The sequence below is a fragment of the Colobus angolensis genome, unplaced genomic scaffold, assembly GCF_000951035.1.
Source record: "Colobus angolensis palliatus isolate OR3802 unplaced genomic scaffold, Cang.pa_1.0 Scaffold38, whole genome shotgun sequence".
Classification (NCBI taxonomy): Eukaryota; Metazoa; Chordata; class Mammalia; order Primates; family Cercopithecidae; genus Colobus; species Colobus angolensis.
The window spans coordinates 8899583-8923318 of record NW_012117154.1 but is presented as its reverse complement, the minus strand read 5'-3'; the positions used below and the strand labels follow the sequence as shown (position 1 = coordinate 8923318).

Below are 23736 nucleotides of genomic sequence, written 5' to 3'. Positions count from 1 at the left end.
CGTCCAGGGCCTTGGAGCTGGGCACTGCACTGGCGAACAGAGCACTTCTCTCGGCTCCTCTTTCATCCTGAGCGGAGGCAACAAGGCACCGGGTGCAAATCTCTGAGCTCGGTGGAGGTGGTCCACACAGGGCCCTCGCCCGCCACGCTCCTGACCTCCTGGGCTGGCTCCCTCTATCGTGGGGCTGTCCCGTGCACTCTCGGCGCTGGGCAGCCCTGACCTCCCCTGGCGGGACCGTCAATGTCTGGTCTACACTATGCCAGCAGCACGTGGTCTCACCAGCTCTCACTGGATGCTTTTTATTTTTCAAACATGTCTTTGATAAAGCTGGAAACAATAATTTAAAAACATGCCTGCTATGGCATTTTCCAAGAATGATTATGACTGAAATCATTCTACTTCCATTCTGTGAAGGCCTTTGGGCAGTCATCCACATCCATTCAATTCAGAGGAAGGAACAGAGGGAACTTAGGCCATGTATTGTGCAGGAGCCCTCCTGATTCCTTCTAGTCCATAAAAGTTAAATATCCTTTAAAAAACCTGAATGAATGGCCAGCCCGGGGTTACTGGCCATGTTTTATCTGTGATTACTTAGAAGTAAACTGAGAAAAGGTTTCCATGATCTGATCCTACAAGGAGTACAGAAGCTTCTAGAGGAGGCTGAGGGCTACAGGGGCCTGGGTCACGACTCTGCAGCACACACAGTCACCACTGCGGGGCCCCGTGTGCGTGACAGGGCCACACTGCCTCATGCTGGGAGTCTGCTCCTCAGGGAGACTGTTAAAACCTAGTGTGTCAAACTACCCAGGGAAGTACCTATGGAGAAAAGAGACCTAAGTTTAGACAGACGTGTGGCGATTTCCTTTAGACTACTACTTTCTACCTCTATTTTCCCACCCTCCTCCATATATAGATGCTTTTTTTGCAATTAAAATAATGTGGCATAAAAGTGACCTGACATAATTACTTATTTTATAAACCACATTCCTAGCTCTGAATAAATTATTTATTCAAGAATTTCACACAAAGTAATTTCTATTTTCCTAAACTTAAGGAAGCCCTACTCAGTAGAACTCAATTTCTAAACGTAAACCGAGATTGAAAGCAGTCACTGGACGGTTCAGAAGGGGAAATGCTGTGGCAGAGAGATGCCAGGCGGCGATGCTGGGCCCCGACACACCCCATCCCCTCCCCACACTGCGCACCTGCCCCAGGTCTGATGTGAGATGCTGGGGACAACCGTGGACACCTGGTGGTCCCCTGTGTCCCCCAACTCCTTCCCCAAGGTATGCACCTGCCCCCAGTTCAGATGTGAGGTTCTGGAGGACGACGCTGGATGCCCACAGCCCCCTGCACCCCCCATCATGTCTGCCCGGGTCAGGGCGTGAGTGAGAACTGGTCCTGCTCAGTGGGCTTCTCCACCCAGGCCCCCAGCCCCGCCTTGATGAAGGCTGTGAACAGACGCGCCTTGGCGGCCTGGTACTCCTTTGCTGCCAGCTTGGACTCATGGTACATGTTGGGCTTGGTAATCTTGGAGCGTAGTAAGTGGGAGGGAACCTGTGAAGGGATAAAAAACAAATGCAACTGTTGACGCTGTAACAGATGAAAATAACACCTAATAAGATGCCAAAACACGGCCTTTAGAACTGCATTGGCTTCTGGGGGGAAGCAACCCAGAGGAAGGTGCCTTCTGCCAAGGGTGCGGCTTCCCAGAGAACAAGCTGCCGCGTCTCCTGAGGCCTGAGTTATCACCAGGGCACGGCTTCACACAGAACAAGGTGCCGCACCTCCTGAGGCCTGAGTTATCGCCCAGTTCCAGTCTTGCTAGTCAAACAGGCAGCTACAGACCCCCGAGTTCTGAATACGTGCTTCTGGGAAGCCACCAATAGTTGATTCAAGTTTCATTTTTAACTATAAGAAGCACCACTGATGTTACGTGTATGTCATCACCCTGATGACCTCGGAGGCCTTCCCTCGTGACTGGTAGCTCCTTTCTGCGTGGACTGTGGCCTTGCGGCAGCTGGCCTGGGTGCTGCCCCTCCCTGTGTGAACAGGACCCTCCTGGGCACTGTCACTGCCGGCTATACCTCCCATGCCAGTGCACAATGCTGGTCTCAGAATAAATAGATGCTATCTACTTGATTGAAGAATAAATACAAACTAGTAATATCCTGACTTACTATATAAGGTTTTATTCTGGGGAAAAAAGGGCCCCACAGCTAATTCAAAAGGTTTAAAAACTCTCATGGAGGGTTATCAGAATCCAAGCAATTTTTGTGTTGCTGAGGAGGGGACAGCAGGGAGACTGGCATAATGACTTTCAATATCTGAGAGTAAGAGATGTTTCCACCACACACAGTGGCCTGGCAGTGGGTGCTACTCTGCAGCAGGGAGGGAAGGAGCTGCCTTTGAGATGGCATTAAGGTTTCAGGGACATGGCCACACTTCCAAGCTAAAACAATCTGAAGGAACAAAAGGTTTCCAAATGATCGATTTAGGAAGCTGTGCATGATGACATGATGAAACAATTTAAGGAACAGTAGGTGTGAGGACAGACAAGCTATTGGGGAGGTGGAGCCGGCGCATCACGGTGAGGGCGCCTCAGTACCTTGCCGTGCACACGCATCCAGCGACAGTACAACGCGTGCTTACACAGGCGGGACGCGCGGCCCAGCTCATCCTTCCCCGTCGTGGCGTTGATGACCTCAATAGCGGAGTCGCCTACCGTCCAGTTGACGCTGAAGTTGGGGGCCTTCCCTGGCTGCCGTGCTTCTGCATTGCTGATGCCTGAAACGGAAGGCACAGGAAGGCGGTGTGAAGCCCGCATTCGCCCCCAGGGAGGGAGCAGCGGGGGGCGGCACACTGCGCTCAGACATGGCCACAGAAGTGCGTGGTGGAGGAATTCTGCCTGCTGAGGAACATACGCAGACTTGAGTGCGCATCTGCCGTGGCAGTGGCCTCACACTCTGCCACTGCCACCAGAATAGGAGCAGTTCTGAGAAAGCCGAACTGACCCACGGGTATGCCCTTGTCTGACAGCACAGGTGGGCAGAAGGTTGACAGAAACCTGGAATCATGAGACTTCCTGACAAGTGTGTCTTTTCTCACTCTGGTGCTGCCTGAGAGTGGATGGATGGAGCCACTTCTGAGACTAATGCCGGGTCCCACGAGGTCGTGTAGGTGGGGGCTGCTCCTGTGTCACCCACCTCTGGCACTCATGCCTGCACATGCTCCCCTGCCACTGAGAGGCCAGGCATGTTCAGGTCACGTGGCTTTGCATGTGTGACATCCATGATGCAATAGGAAACCCTAATTCTTAACAAGTGTCTTAAAATGGTTCACAAGAGTCTTGAAAAAGTTCATAGAAAATGCATATTATGAAAAAACTTCATGGATTTCAAAACTGGCACCAAAATAAACTTGTACTAACTTGCTGAAACATGTCTGAATAGGATCTAGTTTGAAGCACTAAGAAGATGAAGACATCTGTTTGAAAAGAGCTCCCAGGCTGGGCGCGGTGCGGTGGCTCAAGCCTGTAATCCTAGCACTTTGGGAGGCCGAGACGGGTGGATCACGAGGTCAGGAGATCGAGACCATCCTGGCTAACACGGTGAAACCCCGTCTCTACTAAAAAAAAAAAAAAAAAAAAAAAACTAGCCGGGCGAGGTGGCGGGCGCCTGTAGTCCCAGCTACTTGGGAGGCTGAGGCAGGAGAATGGCGTAAACCCGGGAGGTGGAGCTTACAGTGAGCTGAGATCCGGCCATTGCACTCCAGCCTGGGTGACAGAGCGAGACTCGGTCTCAAAAAAAAAAAAAAAGAAAAGAGCTCCCATCAGAGTTACGTGACTTCTGCTAAAATTGAAGCAAGAACAAACATCAAACAGGAGATAAAAATAGCTTTTACAAAGACAATCCTGAAGAAAATGCATAATCCCCCCACAAAAAAGGCTACCAAGAGGTGGAAGGGGCCCAGTCAAAGCACAGGCTGACTGGCCAAAGCACAGGCCATGGCAGCATTTTCAGGATGCGCAAGGCGTTTTGCTTGTTGGGTTCACATGGAGGCCAAAGGACAACAACATCTGCTTATGATGACAGTGTTTTGAGAAAGTGAGCCAAAGCTTTAGCAGAAAAACCCCTGGGGAAGTTTCGCCAGAGACCTTCATCATGACAAAGCGCCTATCCATTCCTCTCATCAAGCAAGGGCGACTGTGTGAGGGTTTCAACAGGAAATCATGAGCCATCCACCTTGTGGTGGTTGCAAATCCACCTCATTTGGCTCCTTCTGACTTTTTTGTTTCCTAATCTCAAAAATTCCTTAATTTCAGGAATTAAGGAATGTAGGGTACCCTTTAGGGTATCCCTTAAGGAATTTTTCTTCAGTTAATAATGTAAGAAAGTCTGCATTCACATGGTTAAATTCTCAAGACATTCAGTTCTTTTTTTCTTTTTGAGTGTCACTCTTGTCACCAGGCTGGAGTGCAGTGATGCAATCTCAGCTCACTCGCCTCCCAGGTTCAAGAGATTCTCCTGCCTCTATCTCCCGAGTAGCTGGGACTACAGGCAAACACCACCGCACCCCGCACCCAGCTAGTTTTTGTATTTTTTACATACAAAACAAAAAGAGATGGGGTTTCACCATGTTGGCCAGGATGCTCCTGACCTCATGATCCTCCCACCTCGGCCTCCCAAAGTGTTGGGATTACAGGCATGAGCCACCGTGCCCAGCCACCATTCAGTTCTTTAGGGACAATCTAAATGGTTAGGATCAGCGCTTACAAAAATGTCTTGAATTCGATAGAGCTTATGTTGAGAAATAAAGTTTATATCTTTTTAAAAATATTTATCTTTTAACTTTATGAACTTTTTGAAGTACCCTTGTACTTGTTTCCTTGCTGTGTTTAAACTGTCTCATCTTAACTGATCACAGGCTAATTTTGCAGGGTTGAAAGGTTTTAAAAAGATACTTGTCTAACTGGGAATTGAATACATGTATCTCCATTTGTATATTGAGCTTGATAATTCATATCACATGGATGTCACAGGCCACCAAAATCAAAACTAGTTTAGGATATGAATCTTTAGAACATGCTTAGAACATGGGCGGACTCATATTCTGAACCCAGACACTGAACTGTCAAGCCCACTGGCCAGAAGCAACACACTGCACTCTCAGATGACTCAGTACAACTCACTTCGTGCCCTGTGGAGGCCACCTCCACCCCATCACCATGCTCACTTGCTTTCAATGACCATTTATCCCTCCCTTGGAGAGATACTAAAATCCAGATGACAGTTTACTGCCAGAACAGTTTACTGTTCAGAGTAAGGAACTGGCAGAGTGTAGCAGATCCCCTGAATTGAGAGTCAAGGGAAACCAAGTCAGCCAGATTTCGTAAGACAGAGTACCAGAAGGAAGAGAAATGCAGAGAGAGAGTGAACCCTGGAGATACTCAGAGAGCCAGATTTCGTAAGACAGAGCACCAGAAGGAAGAGACAAGCAGAGAGAGAGTGAGCCCTGGAGATGCGCAGAGGGTGTCCTTGAATATCTTGTGGATCTCTGATCAGAGTATGCATGTTACTCAAGGCTGGGAAACAGCCTCCTGAGAGAATCAGAGGAAAAAGTGCCTGACATTCACATACAGAAGATACAGACATAAAGATATAAAAAAGCCTAAGCCAAACTCCTAGAGATGAAAACTACAACGTATTAGATAAAAAATACACTTGATGGGACTAACCACAGAAGAGAAACCACAGAAGAAAAGACTCGTGAACTTAAAGACACAGTAACAGAAACTATCAAAAATGAAACACGGAGAGAGAAAAGAGAGAAAAAAGAAGAGAAAACCAGTGATATGGGACAGGTTTAGGTAGGGTGAAATATGCGTAATGAGATTTCATGAAGGTGAGGAGGGAGAAGGGGGAACAGAAAATATATCTGAAGAAAGATGGATAAAAACTTCCAAATTTCATGAAACCAACAAACCCAAGGATTAAAGAATTTCAATGAATCCCAAGCACAAGAAACATGAATAAAACTATACCAAAGCACAACAGAACAAATTGTTCAACACCAGTATTAATAGAAAATCTTAAGCAAACTCAGAGAAAAACACACACAGAGGAATAAAGATAACAACACATTTCTTACTGGAAACAATGCAAACAAGAAGTTAGGGAAGCAATGTCTTTAAAGTACTTAAAGGAGAAAAAGGACCCTGCCATTCCAGCAGAAATATATTTGTACAGCAAAATATACTTCAAAATGAAAGCAAAATACTTTCCCAGACATACCAAAGCTGAAATAATTAATCATCAGAAGACTTGTGCTACAAGGAATGTAAAAGGAAGTCCTCCAGCCAGAAGAAAAAATGATACTAAAATGGAAATCCAGATCTATACAAAGGAATGAAGAGCCCTGGAAATGATAGCTATGTGGATAAATATACAAGGGGTTTTTTTCTTATTATTTAAGTTCCTTTAAAAGATAATTATTAAGATGAAAATAATAATAATGTAATTTGGATTTTTTTAAACACATGCAAAAGTGTCTGAAAACAATACCACAAAGGTTGGGAATGGAAAAATGGAAGCATCCTGTTGTAGGGTTCTTTTACTATATGTGAAGTAGTATAATATCACTTGAAGGTAGACTGTGGTAAGTTAAGAATGCATACTATAAACCCTAAAACAACCACCAAATTAACAAAAGTTACAGCTCAAAAGTCAAGAAGGAGTCAAAATGGAATCATCCAACATACCCAATTAAGGCAAAAGCAGTAAGAAAATGAGGAAAAAGTGAACAAAGAACATATGAAACACACAGAAAATAAGTAGCAAGATGAAATTTAAACCTAGTAATATAAATAATCACAATAAATGTAAATGCTTTAAGTACCTCAGTGAAAAGGCAGAGATTGTCCATGGTGGGAGAGAGAAGCAAGATCCAAATATATAAATATATATAATTATATGCCTATAAGAAACATATTTTAATATAAAGTACTTTAAAGAGATAGAAGATACACTGTGCTAACACTAATCAAAAGAAAGTTGAAGAGGTTATATTAATCTCAAAGCAAATTTCAGAACAAATACTGTTACCAGAAATAAAAAGGGTCATCATATAACAGTAAAGGAGGTCAGTTTATTAAGAGAAGCCAACAATCCTAAATTTTTATGCATCTAATCACAGAGCTACAAAATACAGGAAGTAAAAACTCTAAAAAAGGGGAAGAAATAAACAATGTATAATTATAACTAAGAGATTTTCAATCCTGCCTCTCAATAACTGATAGACCAAGTAGAAGATTGATAAGAATATAAAAGAAAATAAATAATATAAACAAACAACTTAGCCTAATTAACATTTATAGATCACTCTACCCCAAAGTGGCAGATTCACATTCTTTCAAGTTTTGTGGAATACTTACAAAGATAGATCACATTCTGGTCCATAAAACCAAGTCTAAACAAATTTCGAAGGACTGAAGTCATTAAATGAAACTAAAAAACCAACAACAGAAAGATCTCTGTAAAATCCCTAGTATTTTGAAACTAAATAGCAGACTTCTAAATAACCCAAGGGACAAAGTATTTTAATAGAAGTGAAAATGAAAACATAACATATCATAATTTTTAAATGCTACAAAAGCAGTAAAAAGGGTCTTAAAACAATGACTTCAGCTAGCACCTTAAAAAACTATAAAAAGATGGGCAATTGAAACACCATGTAAGCAGAAAAAAAAATAAATAATTAAAATCAGAGTAAAAATTATTGAAATATAAAACAAAAGAAAAAAATCACTGAACCTAAAAGTTGGCACTGAGAGATGATAAACAGAATTGATAAATTTCTAGCTAGACTGATCCGAAAAAAACAAGAGAAGATACAAATCATCAATATAAGGCATAAGATGATATCATTAGAGATATCACAAATATTAAAAGGAATATTCTGAATACTTTAATGCCAATATATTAGACAAATTAGATGAAATGGACAAATTCCCTGAAAGACAAATTACTGAAGCTTACTCAAGAAAAAAGAAAAAAACAGATAACATGAATAGCCCTAAATCTATTATAGAAAAATAAATTGTAGTTAGATATTTTCTCACAAAGCAAACTTCAGGCCCAATGGCTTCGCTGGTGAATTTTACCATATATTTAAGGAAATAATACCAAATCCAAACGAACTCTTCCAGAAAACTAAAGAGAAAAAAATATACCCCAACTCATTTTATACCTAACAAAGACATTAAACTAAAATGATAGACCAATATCCCTATAAATATAAATACAAAAATTCTAAATGAAATTTTAGCAAACTGAATCCAACAATATATAAAAAGAATAGCACATAATAACCATATAATGGTTATCCCAGGATTCAAGGTTGGTTTAATTGTTTTTAAATGTCACCATTAGCAAACTGAAAAATGAACTAAATGCTCATCTCATTTTTTGTTGTTGTTTCAGATGGAGTCTCACTACATTGCCCAGGATGGCCTCAAACTCCTGGGCTCAAGTGATTCTCCTGCCTTAGTTCCCAAGTAGCTGGGACTATAGGCCCAAGTCACTGCAATGAAAATAGTCATCTAAGAGCAGAAAAAAAAAAATCTGACAAAATCCAACATACATTCTTGATTAAAAACGCTTAGTAAGCTATAAAGAGGGAAAAAAAATGTCCTTAAGCTGATAAAGGCATCTGTAAAACACCTACAGCAGCCAGATATGGTGGGTCATTCCTATAGTCCCAGCCCTCTGGGAGGCTGAGGCAGCCAGGTTGCTTGAGGCCAGGAGTTCAAGACCAATCTGGGCAACATAGGAAGACACTGTCTCTATAAAAAATTTAAAACGAACCAGGCATGGTGGCATGCACCTGTAGTCCCAGCTACTCAGGAGGCTGAGACAGGAGGATCACTTGAGCCCAGGAGTTTCATGTTACAATGAGCTATGATCACGTTACTGCAATCCAGCCTGGGTGAAAGACTGAGACCTTGTCTCTAAAACAAAAAACAACAATAAAAAACCCTACAGCCAACATCATACCTAATGGTGAAAGACTGAATGTGTTCCCTGAAGATGACATGTAAGAGAAGGACGCCTGCTCTCATTACTTCTACTCAACATTGTACTGGAGGTCCTAACCAGTGCAATAAGAATGTAGAATTGATGAGTGGATTATAAAATTGTTACGGAAATACAAAAAGGACAAACAAACAAACAGCCAAAACAACTTCGAAAAACTACAAAGTTGGAAGACTAACTCCACCTGACCTCAAAACTTATAATAAAACTATAGCAATCATGACAATGTAACACTGGCCTTTAGACAAATAGATTAAAGGCAAACAACAGAGTCCAGAAATAGACCCACATGTATATACACATGCCAGCTGATTTTTGACAAGGGCGCAAAGGCAATACCATGAAGAAACGAGGAACTTTTCACTAAATGGTGCTAAATCAACTGGATATCTTACATGCCAAAAAAAATGAACTTCAGTTCATACTTCACACCCCACACAAACATGAACTCAGGTGAAACACAGTCTTAAATGTAAAAACTGCAACTGTGAAATTTCTAAGAATGCCATAGAAGAAGATACTTTGTAGCACTGACTTCAGAAAATATTTCTTAGATATAATATCAAAAGCATGATCCATCAAAGAAATTTTTTATAAATTAGATTTTGTCAAAATTAAAATTATGTGGTTTGTGTAAGACACTATGAAGAAAATTAAAAGACAAGCCACTGACTGGGAGAAAACATTTTTTTTCAAATCATGTATCTGACAAAGGATCTGTAGCTAGAAAACAGAAATAACTCTCAAAACTCACTAATAAGACGTTAAACAACTCAGTAAAAATGGGCAAAGTTTTGAACAGTTTATTGAGGAAGGCACAGGGATGGCAAATCAGCATGTGAAAGGGCATTCAACTTCATTAGTCATCAGAGCCATGCAAATTAAAACCATGAGGGAATATCACTAAACACCTGCTAATATGTCTAAAACGACCGCTCATACTACATTCTGGCATATCAGTGACAGAACTCCAACTCGCGTACACTAGTGGTGGTAACGTAAAAACAGTACAACCATTTTGGAAAACAGGTTAATAGTTTTCTAAAAAGTTCCACATACACCTGTCTTATGATTCAGCCATTCCACTCCTAGGTATCTACTGAAGAGAAATGGAAGTAAGCGCCCAAAGATTCGTACGGAAATGTTCTCAGCAGCTTTGTAATATTAAAAGACTGGAGACAACCTAAATGTCCATCAATATTTCAAGGGATAAACAAATTGTGGTTTATTCACACAATGCAATGCTACTTAGCAATGAAAAGGAATGAACTATGGACAAACCCAACAACATAGATCAATCTCAGAATGATTAAGCTGAGTGAAAGAAGCTGGACACAAATGGTGCAAACCTTATGATGCCGTTTATGTAAAATCCCAGAGAATGCAAACTCATCTGTATAGACAGATGGTACATCTTGGGGATGGGGAGGGGATGAGGGAGACGGAGGGATTACGAAGGAGTGCTAAGACAATTTTGAAGTGGATAAGTATATTCATTATCTTTATTGTGGTGATGGTTGCACAGATCTAAACATAGGCCAAAATGTATCAAATTGTATACTTTAAATATGCAGTTTATCATATGCCAATTATACCTCAACAAAGTTGTGAAAAGACATGAAAGATAATTTGAAAATTAAAAAAAATTGTTCTCATTAAAAAAATAACATTTGCTCACTGCAGACAGTTCCAAAAATTTACACAAACTTTAGAAAAGAAAATTAACGCTATAAAACCCAGAGACAGCCACTGTAATTTTGTGGTTCTTAAGCAGGTATGTTCAGTAGAATCGGATATGAAGCTTTAAACAATAAGCACACTGAATCCCACCTCTGAGATCCTGATTGAGTAGGTTTTGGGTAGGACCCTGGCCACTGTCTTAAAAAAAAAAAAAAAAAGCAACAAAAAATCCTTCATGAGTCTTTCCACTTTTTTTTTTTTTTTTTTTTAAGAAAAAGGGTCTTGCTCTGTCATCCAGGCTGGTGTGCAGTGGCGCAATCATAGCTTACTACAATTTTGAACTCCTGGGCTCAAGCAATCCTCCCACCTCTATAGGCTCATGCCACCACACCCAGCTAGTTTTTTTTTTTTTTTTTTTTTTTACAGATGGGGTCTTGCTATATTGCCCAGGATGGTCTCCTGGCCTCAAGTGATCCTCCCATCTCAGCCTCAGAAGAGCACTAGAATTATAGGCATGAGCCACCATGCCTGGCTGAGTAATTCTTAAAGACTCTAAAGAATCTTAAACCCTCCCAAAACAATCCTTCCTTTCTAGATGAGCTTTGCCATTTTAATGCATACTCCTTCAGTGTATACACACATATGCATGGTGAGCATACATATTAATGAACACATGCTGACTTCTGTAAAGCACTGAGATGTTATGGATCCTTTCTGATAACCTTCTCATGGATACACTATACTAACAGGTATAAAATGAAACTATACTTAGTTTCCTGGGCATATTGCTAAATTTGATTTTATAGTATTTCATTTAGGAGTCTTGCATCTATAGTCATAGGTAATTCTGTGGCTTTTATTTGCATTTTGTCCAGTTTTGGTATTTGGATTAGGTCAATTGCTCTTTTCCATGGCCTGGAAAGTTTATACAGAGGTAGAATTACATGTTCTTTGATAGATTAAACCATCTAGGAATTTGCTGGAAGGTAATCTGTGGACAACCTTTACAATGTCTTCCCTGGAAATTTCCTTTGCTATATATTGTATTTCTTTTTGAGTTAACTTCGATAATTTACATTTTCTTATTCTTTCTTTGTTGTTGTTGACAGTTTCAAGTTTATAAGTATCAGAGATGAACAAAGAATTCTTTTGAAATCTTTACATTCCAGGACCCCCACTGAATGCCTGAAACCACAGATAGGACCAAATCCTGTATAACTATGTTTTCTTTCTCTACATACATACCTATGATACAGTTTAATTTATAAATAGGAATAAGAGATTGACAACAATAACTAATAATAAAATAGAACAATTATAAGAATATACTGTAGTAAAAGTTATGTGAATGTGCTCTAAGTACAGTATTTTCCAACCTTGGTTGACCTCCTGGAGAGGGAAACTGCAGTAAGGAGTGGGACTGTACCCTCCTCCCCATCTGTGGGTAGCCCTCAATTTCCACTTGGTTACTTTTGTTTTATCTGATATTAATTAGATAGCCCTGGCAGTGGTAGATCTGTTTGATTGTTCTTTGAAGTCAATGCCTCTTAGTTTTACTAATTTTTTTTTTTTTTTTTTTAAGATGGAATCTTGCTCTGTCACTCAGGCTGAAGTGCAGTGGCATGATCTTTGCTCACTGCAATATCCGCCTCCTGGGTTCAAGCAATTCTCCTGCCTCAGTCTCCTGAGTAGCTGGGATTACAGGTGCCCACCACCATGCCCAGCTAATTTTTTTGTATTTTTAGTAGAGATGGGGTTTCACCATATTGGCCAGGCTGGTCTCGAAATCCTGACCTCGCGTTATCTGCCTCCCTCAGCCCCCCAAAGTGCTGGGATTACAGGTGTGAGCCACCATGCCTGGCCAGTTTTACTAATTTTAATATTTTTTCCTCTTTCCTATATTATTCATTTCCTTCCTCCTCCCCTCTCTCTCTCACTTCTATTTCCTTCCTTCTTCCTTTATTTCCTCTTTAGCTTTGTTGTTGCTTTCTCTCCCAATTTTGGAAAAGAAAGGCTTAATTCACTTATTTTTTTCTATTCATTCAAGGCCATGATCTCCTAAAGGTAAGTGGGGCTCCAATTCACCATTTTTGGTATGTGTATTCTAAGTAGTCAGTAGTTTAAGTTCTGGTTTCTCGTCTGATCTAATAATTAGAAAAGTTTTTGCTTTTTTATTTTCACATTTTAAAAGTGACAGACTTTGCAGGAGAAACAGGACACCACCACCAAGCCTGTGCTCCTCAGTACACCCCTCCAAGCACAAACTTATACTGGAGTCTCTTTGTTCTGTCTCTCAAGAATTGTTCAAAATCATGCCTTAGTTTTGTTTGCTTCATGTCTGAGCCATTCCTTTCCTGAATAGCTTTTTTATGTTCCCTGGAGTTTCCACTCTCCTTTCCTTTTTTTTTTTTTGTCCACAAAAGAAGTGTTTGCTTTCACCCTACCATTCAGAGCATTCAGCTTCTCAGTTAGGCTATTCATTAAAAATAAATTCACCTTCTTCTAAAAACATTCTTTTTAGTGTTGTTTAATATGAGTCTCTCTTTTAATTTGGAAGTTACTTTTCAGGCTTGCTGCTGAATTATCCTTTTCAATTGTACTTTGGATTTATAAGGTATTCTTTCTTAAATTCAAGTTTTCTCTTTCTTAGATGTCTTTTTCGTTTTGCTAGAGTATCCTCAAGTCATTTTGTTTTCTCCAAAAGCATATGTCCTCTGAATCCTTGACTATCTAAAAATTACCACTTTGTCCCAATGCTTGATTGGGTAGGAAATTCCACAATAAAAATATTTTCTCTTTAGAACCAGAAAGTCATCTCATCACTCTGTTCTGACTTCCGGTGTCCTGGTAAGAGTTATATATATCTCCAACGTATTGCAGCTAACTTAGAAGCTTTTAGGATCTTCTCTTTGTCCTTGGTGTTCTGAAACTCCAACGGGATATACTGGGCATGGACTTTTCTCATTAATCCTGCTCAGTATTCACTGCGTCCACTTAATTCCAATACTTGTGTTTTCCTCTGTACTGAGGAATTTTCTTCTGTTATTTCCTCCTCCCTACTTCCTATTTTTGAAATGCTATTAAACAAACATTGGGCCTTCTGAATAACTTTCCACATATCTGAAGGTTTTTCTCATAATTCTGCCTCTCTGTTCCAAGTTACCTGAGATTTATTTGACCTCACCGTCCCCCTACCCTCATCAGAGCAAAAGTTCCATAAGGAAGAGGTTTTGTTTGTCCCGTTTCCTGCAAAATCCCAACACCTAGAACCATGCCCAATGCACACTGAAAAAAATGGAATATTTTCTAGACCTTCAAATTAATATTAGATTTCAGCACTTACTAAATAACATACAAATAAGGTTTATCATTACTTATTTCTCTTCTGTTTTCTAAATTGTTTCTGCTTTCTCTCAGTTGTTCTATTTTCTAATATAGATCTTTCTCTTTTGTGTTGTTTATTTTCCTCATAAGTTTGATAATCCAAGTTTGTAAGTAAATATTTTTATTTAATACAAGCAGCTGGCATGGTTTCTTCTGCTTGTTTCTTTGATGCGCATTCAATTCTGCAGAAGGTCTGAAGGAAAACAATCAGCCAAGACCATGTCCTCATCCCAAGAACTCAGAGTTCCAGCACCGTCCTTCCCTGCTTGTCGGGGTGGTCAGTCAGGTGTGCCCTACCCACACACAGGGCTGGGCTGGCCTCACCACAGGCACTGGTAGGAGCCTCATGTCTTCCTGAGGTCACTGTGCCTGCATTTACTGATTGCTGCTGGGGTGGTTTTTAGCACACGCTCAGGTTTCTCCTGTGGCACAGTTTTGCCAGTGGCACTGAGGTCTTCGGTGGCTGTTACCAGCACACCCGCCCTACTTCCATCATCTGCCTGCATGTTCTGAGTTCCTGCAGGTCCCTGAGCTGTCACTCTGTAGAGGCAGCAGCCCCAGGAGCATGTTCAAGGCCACATGCTTCAAGCAGACAGAATCAGGAAGGATTTCTTTCGCGGGGGAATGGCTAGAAGAGTAGGTATCCAGTTAAACTGTTGGGGAATCTCTGACCATAATGGAATTGAATCTTTCATAAACAAATGGATAATGCTTATATTATCTTCCTTGGCAATTCCATTACTTCTCATCAAAATAAAGGATTACTGCTGAATGATACTTAAACCTTAGAATGACAAGATTTTTCACTAAATGATTAATTAACAAAAAGTGTAAGATCCTAATAGTACAAAACATTTTTTATATTTTAAGTTATATCAAGTCCCACCTTGAAACAAAAATGGAGGAAATAAGGCAAAAAGAAAATAGCCCACGCTTCCAATACTAACCATATGCTTTTTCTGGGGCAGAAAGCCCCTAAATGGTTATAAGCGTATCCTTCTACGAGTCCCTGAGGCCAATGCAGTGTGAGGGCTGACACCAGTGAGATGCTTATCTTTCCGGGCTGCAAAGAAGGAACTAGGGTAATGAGTTAATCCCATCCCAGGCCGTGGTGCAGAAACCAATAAAAGCAAGAACAACTTGGCTGCTAATGAGAATCCCTCTGTTGTTGTAAATTAAGTGTGCTGAATCAGAGCTTTTAAAGCACAAATACAGAGAAACTGTGAATTGGTCTAATAACTGCTACAATTAAAAAAAAAACTCAGAAGAGCTGGCATTGATGTTTTTTCTTATTTCTACCCTAAAGGTATTTTCCAATAGGTTCCTCACATAGTAGGGTAATCAAAGATGAATGATATACATAATGATTAACAATAGATATTTTAGGGTTATTATGGGTTCATGTTATAGAAACTATTAGACATTTATTAGTGGGTCAAGGAAAATGTGTACTTACAATCTTGACTGAAAGTGGCCTCTATTCTGCAAATAAGAAATAGTCAAGACCTGGGCATGAGTTAAAGTGTAAGGAAAACTCTGCACAGCACCTCCCCCCAGTGAGGATGATACAGGCCATGCAACACAGCGGGGAGCCTCTGAGCCCCTCTAGGTCCAAAACCAACCTGCCATTTAAGCTGAGAGCAGAGCACCTTTGAGCCTTTCATTGTGATTGTCTTGAGAAGGGCAGTCCTTTGAGCTGACAGAGAAATGAACACAATCCATGAGAATCCATACACAGCAAGATGGCTGGGTTCTGCTGACCCTTCCAGCCCATTCCCCAGCGCTGCTCTCAGGCTTCCTCTGCCAGCTCGGACATGCCTTGTCTTGGTTGTCCACTAACCCCAGCCAGGTGCCAAGGGCTTTACACAGAGGACCTCTGGCCAAATAACATTCCTTTCTCAAAGGAGACCACAGGGTTTTAAAACACCAGCTGTGGAAGGAGCCCCAGAGCTGTGGTCCTGAGTGAGGTGGGCTCGTGTCCAGAGAGTTGCATGGGCAGGAGATGCTAACTGGATGTGGATGAAGGTGAGCAGCAGGTGGAGTGGGGCTGAGAGGCTCACAGAGATCCTGCCAGCTCCTCCTTTTCCTGAAGCAGCTCCTGGGGGAGCCCCAAGGCACTCTCATGCCCTCTCTGTCCTCCATAGGAGGCAAGCCTTGGGGTGGCGAAAGATCGGATGTGGGTTCAAGCAGTGCTTGTCCTATGGACAGTGGACCACGGCTGTGAGCTGCAAGTCCTGTGGTGTTTGCCGGCTGCGGCTGCTTCCACTGCGAAGGGTGACGGCGGGCCCAGCCCACAGGGCTGCGGCGTGGACTCAGGGACGTATGTAAGAATCTGGCTCCCGACTTGAGCACATGCACGCCTGGGAAATGGCCGGAGGATGGCAGTCAGTGAAGTATAACAATCGTTATTTTTAAAAACCTTCAAAGGTGTGATTGATACAACAGGTAACTGTACTATACCATTACAGTCATCCACACAGAGAACTTAAAGACAAGCAGACTGCACTCCGTAGGTTCCCGAGTTCAGAAGACACTTGGAGGCCATGTGGGTGAATCCTTTCAGCCAGATCCCGTCACCGTGTCCGTAACAACAATCTCCGTCCAATTCCAACCCCAACACTTTCAGTCAGGGGAGCTCAATTCCTTTTAGGAAACTCTTTTCTAGACAGTTCCAATCACTAGAAGGTTGTTCTCGCAGTATGCAAAAGGAGAAGTGAACACCCAACAGACATGAGGAACCCCAAATGCAGCCACCGAAAACCCAACAGAGATGAGGAGCCCCACATGGAGTCACTCTCCCAGAAAGGAGAACTACAGCAAGAGAGGGAGCCATGTGGCAGCCGCGGTGCAGGGAAGTGGGCCAGGCATGAGCTCCTGGGGAGCCTGCTCTGCAGGGAAAACAGTTCACTCTTGAGATGGTGACAGAGAAGTCAGGCATTCTCTTAGAATGCAGTGCAGTCAAAAAAGTACATCAGATGAGAGAAGAGACACCGGTTGCAGGACTATGACTTCTGCTCAGCAGCACTTTCAGGGACAACAGAGAGGGCAGAGAAGATGCTTCTAGCAGAAGTGACACGATGGAAGGACATTTCTCGGAAGTGAAGAGTCAACAATCGAGATCAGAGGGTTCAGGGTAGTAAGTAGGAAAGAAACCCCAACAAACTAGCCACACACCTAGGCTTAGTCTGTTGAAATTTCTGAATTTTAAGGAAAACAGATAAATTTAATGCTAACAGAGAAAAAACAAGGGGGTACCTTCTAGAAAGGAAAGAAACTCAAACTGGCTCTGTGACAAAGGGTGACCATGGAGGTCTTGACGTGTCCTTGGGAGAAGGACCAAGCCCAGACATCCACAGTCCCCAGTCCACCTGGCGCACCGACGAGGACCAGGTAAAGTCAAGATCTAGGGGCAGCACACAGGCCTTTTCTCCAAAAATCAAACAAAAACAGCCAACCAAGAAATCACCCTGTCACCCCAATCAAGGATGTATTCCAGCAAAGTGAAAAATAAATCTGGATGTGGAGTTAAGGGCAGGGGCAATGGCTACAGAAAACTGGTTAGGAGAGAAACCAGGAGCCCTTACATTTTCATCTGAACAATTGTTGACCATGTGGCTGTGTGACTCATTAAGAAAGGCTTTTAAAGAAAAAGCACAGTAGTAAATGAGTTTCCAAAACTCAAGATGATGTCATCAGAATCTAGGAAGACAAGGATGGGAAGAGTGTGGAATAAAAATGAGCCCAGTATTTCACCTTTTCCCAAGTTTGGATCTTTACAAATATTAATTCTTGATGCCAACACTTTTTCAAAGTGATTTAAACATATTTATTTTTAAAAATTGGGGTAACCACTGGTCAGAATAGAAATAAGGTTTAGAACTTCCAAATCACCAGTGGGAAGAAAAGGGAAAGACAATTTAATCAGTCCAGCAAAAGTAAAGGGGAGGAAAACAGAAAGTAAAATGGAAAGAAAAATTGTCAGCTGAAAAGAATGATTCTGTACTTGGAGCCAAGCTTGCTGGTCATTCTCTTTTACAATGACTCATGTCATGTTCACTCCTCCTAGAAACCAGGGCAAGGAGGAAACTGACATTACTGATACCTCTTTCCCACAACCCCGATGACCACTCTTACCTGGAGAATATGCATACACACACACACTCACACACCCCCCCCACACACAGTCATACCCACTCACACACACATGCACACAGGCACACACATACACACTCATTCACAAGCACATACACGCACACACACATAAACACACATGCACTTATGCGCACACACACTCTCACACACTCTCACAGTGATGTTCCTTCTCTCTCACTTCAGCCAGGGCCTCATTAAACCAGCTTGCCTTGCTCTTCCTGCCCATGATGTTGAATGGTCTTGGATGGACAGCAGCTCCGCAGGCACCTGCCTCCTTCCCGCCACACACCTGGGCCTGCTGCCAGCCCCCTCGGGTACCCGTGCTGTCCTCCCAGAGATACTGAAATGCAAGCTGTTCACGAGGACCCTACCCCCATCAAGCAGCCTTGTTTAACGTTTCGTGCCAACGTTCCACACGAAAACCGGTAGGATAGGGAGCCTTGTCGGAAGACCCCAGAGCAGGCTGTCAACAAGATCCCCAGAGCCATCACATGGGGCATTTGGGCACCCTGCTCCTTCTTCTTAGGTTCTCTTAGTGAGCCTTGGACAAAAAACTGGGCCAGCTGAGGAGCTCACACTCAGGGGATCCATGGACATAAATTAGAAGCTGGAAATGTCCAGCTTGCAAGTGCTGGATGTGAAACTCATTCGAAAGAAAACTGAAGAAAGCTCAAGCGACTTCCGTTTCCACAGTGCTAAGCAAGGGTACCAAGTGTGCATACCCACAAAGGCAAAAGTTTCACAGCTTGGCACCAAGAACCTTTCTGAAAGTAAAACTAGTGTTCAGGCTGAAATGAAAATTAAATTCTTCTCACTTCAATCCTGACAGCATTATTTTTTTAAGAGAAAGAAACACCCTATCCCTACATTTTTACTTTGATTTGCTCCTGGTTTCAGGTAATCTTTTCTTTGTATTCATTTATATCCATTTTTGCTCCTCCCTAAAGACACTACAATTCACTAGGCACCATCATACCTCGCTCTCTTTTTAACACGAGAATGACCCTTATAATAAAATGTGAGGTGACAAAGTATAACAAACACAACATGAGCTGTGATGCACACTGCAGATGCACAGCAAGGGGGCCAATGTCCTGGTAGCTCCCCTTTCCAGGTCACTTGTTAAATGTAAGACTTTCCTTTTAATAAAGTTTTGAGGGCTTTGCTTTGGGACCCATTTTTAAAGAGTGTGACCTCCCAAATCTACTATGACATCACCATTTGCCTCTCCAGATTTTTCTCATTTGGTTCCTTTTGTCTCCAGTAACACCCATGGCATTACTTGCTTTCGACTTCAATTCTGAAGCAGAAGCATCTGCCCTCCCATCCTGCTCCATCCTCTGGCTCATCCAATTTCCTGCTACGCTGTCCTGCTGATTCACAGGAGTCCTGATCTAAAGGTGTCTTCTCCAAAGCCACTTGCTTTGCTCATCTGAACTCTCTTCAGGGAAACAACAAAAACCCATTTCCAAAATAAAGCATTTACCAAAAATAAGATATTTCAACTAGTTTGCGGTTTTTTTTTTTTTTTTTTTTTTTTTTTGAGGCAGTCTCTCGCTCTGTCGCCCAGGCTGGAGTGCAGTGGCCGGATCTCAGCTCACTGCAAGCTCCGCCTCCCGGGTTCACGCCATTCTCCTGCCTCAGCCCCCCGAGTAGCTGGGACTACAGGTGCCCGCCACCTCACCCGGCTAGTTTTTTGTATTTTTTTAGTAGAGACGGGGTTTCACCATGTTAGCCAGGATGATCTTGATCTCCTGACCTTGTGATCCGCCCGCCTCGGCCTCCCAAAGTGCTTGGGATTACAGGCTTGAGACACCGCGCCCGGCCTAGTTTGCATTTTGAAATAGACTTTGGTGCTAGAGTGACACTGTTTATTGGCTCAGCATTTGAGTAACGTTCTGCCTCCTGCAGCTTGTGTGGTGTCCTTTTATTTTCATAGGACAGTGGCACATTTGTCCAGAAGGATTGCAAGGGGCACCCTGCCACTGGGCGTATGAAGAACCCAAGACACAGAAGCTGCCAAGGAGACAGAGCTGACACAGGGGCAGCCTCATGGCTCCGACCCAGGCTCTCTCTGCTGCTGCTGAATCAGCCGGCACAGCCCCCTGCAGCAGGGACCAGGGGAGAGGTTTGGTTATGTGCTTTAGCCTGTTAAGATTAGAGATGATGGAGGCTGGGCACGGTGGCTCACCCTGTAATCCTAACACTTTGGGACCCTGAGGCGGGCAGATCACCTGAGGTCAGGAATTCAAGACCAGCCTGGTCACCATGGTGAAACCCCGTCTCTACTAAAAATATAAAAATTAGCTGGGCGTGGTGGCACATGCCTGTAATCCCAGCTACTTGGGAGGCTGAGGCAGGACAATTGCTTGAACCTGGGAAGCGGAGGTTGCAGTGAGCCAAGATCGCGCCACTGCACTCCAGCCTGGGCGATAGAGCAAGACTCTGTCTCAAAAAAAAAAAAAAAATTAGAGAAGATATTGAGGAGGAAAGGATAAACAGTAGCATCAGTAATTCCGAAGTCTCTATCTTGCAGACACTATTTTTCAAGGTCTTTTAACAGATATAAATGCTTTCCACATAAGTGAAATATGATAAAAATACACTGGCTTTTATAAATGAGCTCCACTTTCAATATCTTAGAAAATTTCTTTAGCAAAATGATTCTGCCTTTGCAGATTTTAGTTATGGATGAGATATTGCTTAGCACTATTCAACGAGGCCCTAATTAACAACTATTTTTGAGTATCACCTATGGGTCCCATATTCCACATGCAATGTTTTAAGTATCTATGCATATAAAAGATGAGTGACAGCTAAAATTAAAGCACTCTTCCCTCAACTACAGAAGATAGAGAACCAAGAGGGAAATTTTTGGAATCATGAGAAATTCACACACCAACACACAACAAAATACTTCAAAAGACATTGATTGGTGCTACAGTTTCAACTTGCCTACCATCAGGTTTGATCTATTTCGTTTTTTTAAAACACAACGGTTAAGTTAGGGAGCTGTAAATTTAATTCAAGACAACTGTCTTTCCCCATCCCTGCCTCCTTCATGTGCTCTGACAGGCATGCTTTCGAATAAAATTCCACACTGCTTTTTCTCAAATAAAAGGCGTGCTAGTAGCCAAGCACTAGAAAACAAGGCAGCACACACATACGCACACACCCCCCAAAATAAACGTCACACACACGCACACCCCCCGCAAAATAAACGTGTTTCAGGTTAGGATTATGGTTTTAGTTTTGAGCTTTTAAAAAAGTAGTAAAATTATACATTTAAAAAGATAAAAATACCTTAACTGTGTCCTTTTAAATAAAGGTGAGCTTAGAAGTTAGGACCTTTGAATTCAAAAGTTCCTGTTCACTTTACTGTTAGCCACTGAAATTCTAAAAAAAGAAAAAAGAAAACCAGCAATGAAGGGCATCGAGGGTAGTGCAGACACCAGGGAGACAACCTCTGCCCGCCATTGGCGCCCCTGGTTACTCCTGTCACCACCTCTCAGAGCCAGCAGGGCCTCTCCAGGGAGCCCAGGGCAGGCTCTAGGCAGCTCATCACTGTGGACACCCTGGTGGCTCCGAGACAACGTAAACGTCCAGGAGACCTGGCTCAGGGTTAGTCTGGGAAAGCCAATGCTGACATAGTTTTCAGTGTCTGTAAGTCTCTGCTGCTGAGACAGGAATGAACACACTACCTGACTGAGAGGAAAAGAGACAGCTGCCCAGCCCAGTCATAATTTCATTCTTTTCATTTTTCATTTCTTTCTTTTTTTTTTTCTAAGACAGGATCTCACTCTGTTGCCCGGGCTGGAGTGCAGTGGTACAATCTTGGCTCACTGCAACCTTGACCTCCTGGGCTCAGGTGATCCTCCCACCTCAGCCTCCTAAGTAGCTGGGACCATAGTCGTGCCCCACCTCATCTGGCTGATTTTTTTGTATTTTTGTAGAGATAGGCTTTTGCCATGTTTCCCAGGCTGGTCTTGAAATTCCGGGCTCAAGCAATCCACTAGCCTTGGCCTCCCAAAGTGTTGGGATGACAGGTGTAAGCCCATCAATTCCTCTATGAACGGCTAGGTTTGTGATCGGTAAAGGAGATTAATCTTGCAGAGGGACTCACTTAAAAGGCCCTAGAGACAAGGCCCGGAGAGACCCAGAAACATCAACTTGGGTCCCTTTAGAAGGACTCTCATGTTCTTCTGATAGCCACAGAGCAGCTCAGGTGGTGTTTTTTTCATTCATGAGGATGAAAACATTACAAAATCAAGACAGAGATTAAATCAGCACACTCCAGAGATACTTGCCACTGAGCAAAGGCTTGTTGAGGGTGTAGAGAGGTGGCAGGTCCTCTATGTTGGAGATCCGCTGGTACATGGCCCTGGAAAGGTGGTCCCCATGGTAGAGGCTGCCCAGGATGATGCTCGAGAAATAAATGGGCTCCACGAAAATGCTGAGCAGGGATCCCTGGATGCCCACCACGTTCCAGCTGGAGGGAGAAGAAAGCAGTCTTCAGGGAGCTCGGACTCAGTGCTGATGCGGCCCAGCCCAAGCCTGAGTGGTTACAGGGATGCACTGACAATTCTGCAGGATCCCAACCAACTGACGAAGGAGCGCAACAAAAGTAATAGACTGATTTAGCAGCTTACGATCGCAAAGACAAAAATCTACTTAAAAGTTATTTTATGCTGCGATTTTCTTTACCATTACGCTTCCCATAATCAATGAGCCACGTGTGTTTCTTGTGAGAAAGCTGTGGGAAATATCAGAAAGGAAATTACATATTTATTTCATTACAGCAGGTCCCCTTATCTGAGGTTTCACTTTCAGAGGTTTCAGTTACCCACTGTTAAGCGTGATTTGAGGATACTAAATGAAAAATTCCAGAAATAAACAGTTCCAGACTTTAAATTGGATGCTGTTCTGAGGAGTGTGATGAAATCATGCGCTGTCCAGCCCGGGGTGTGAACCATCCACGCTGCAGCAGATGCTGCTGGCCCGTTAGCAGTTGCCTTGGTGACCAGATTGATGGTCGCAGCATCACAGTGCTTGCGCTCAAGTCGCTCTTATTTTATTATTAGTGACTGTTGTTAATCTCTTACTGTGTCTAATTATAAGTTAAACTTTACATAGGAATGTACTTACAGGAAAAATACCAGCACGTACAGGGTTCAGTCCTGTCTACAGTTTCAGGAGTCTACGGGGGTCTTGGGACACACCTGCGGAGAAGTGGGGACCACTATACTTCTCATAAAAATGATAGCTCTTCAAGGAGCCCTTCAAAACATTCACCTGCTTATTTCCTGTTCTCTGCAAGTGACAATGGCACTGAATGCACAGGGAGAGAGGGTGTGGGGTTTACAGCAGCTGCATGTGTGCGGCTGACATGCATGACACCAACTATGCATGCCAATGGCAACTTAGGTAT

The 23736-nt window shown here is 42.7% G+C and overlaps 1 protein-coding gene across 1 annotated transcript in view; it reads right to left on the bottom strand.

Moving 5' to 3' along the window:
- Positions 1–988: 988 nt before the first annotated feature.
- Positions 989–23736, bottom strand: part of ADARB1 (adenosine deaminase, RNA-specific, B1) — a 61083-nt gene continuing 38335 nt past the window's right edge. The window contains exons 8-10 of the mRNA XM_011954191.1: positions 22616–22797; positions 2609–2787; positions 989–1557 (exon numbers count right to left, since the gene is read on the bottom strand). Coding sequence (XP_011809581.1) covers positions 1378–1557; positions 2609–2787; positions 22616–22797 — 541 coding nt within the window. The 3' untranslated portion in view covers positions 989–1377. The remainder of the gene's footprint in view (positions 1558–2608; positions 2788–22615; positions 22798–23736) is intronic.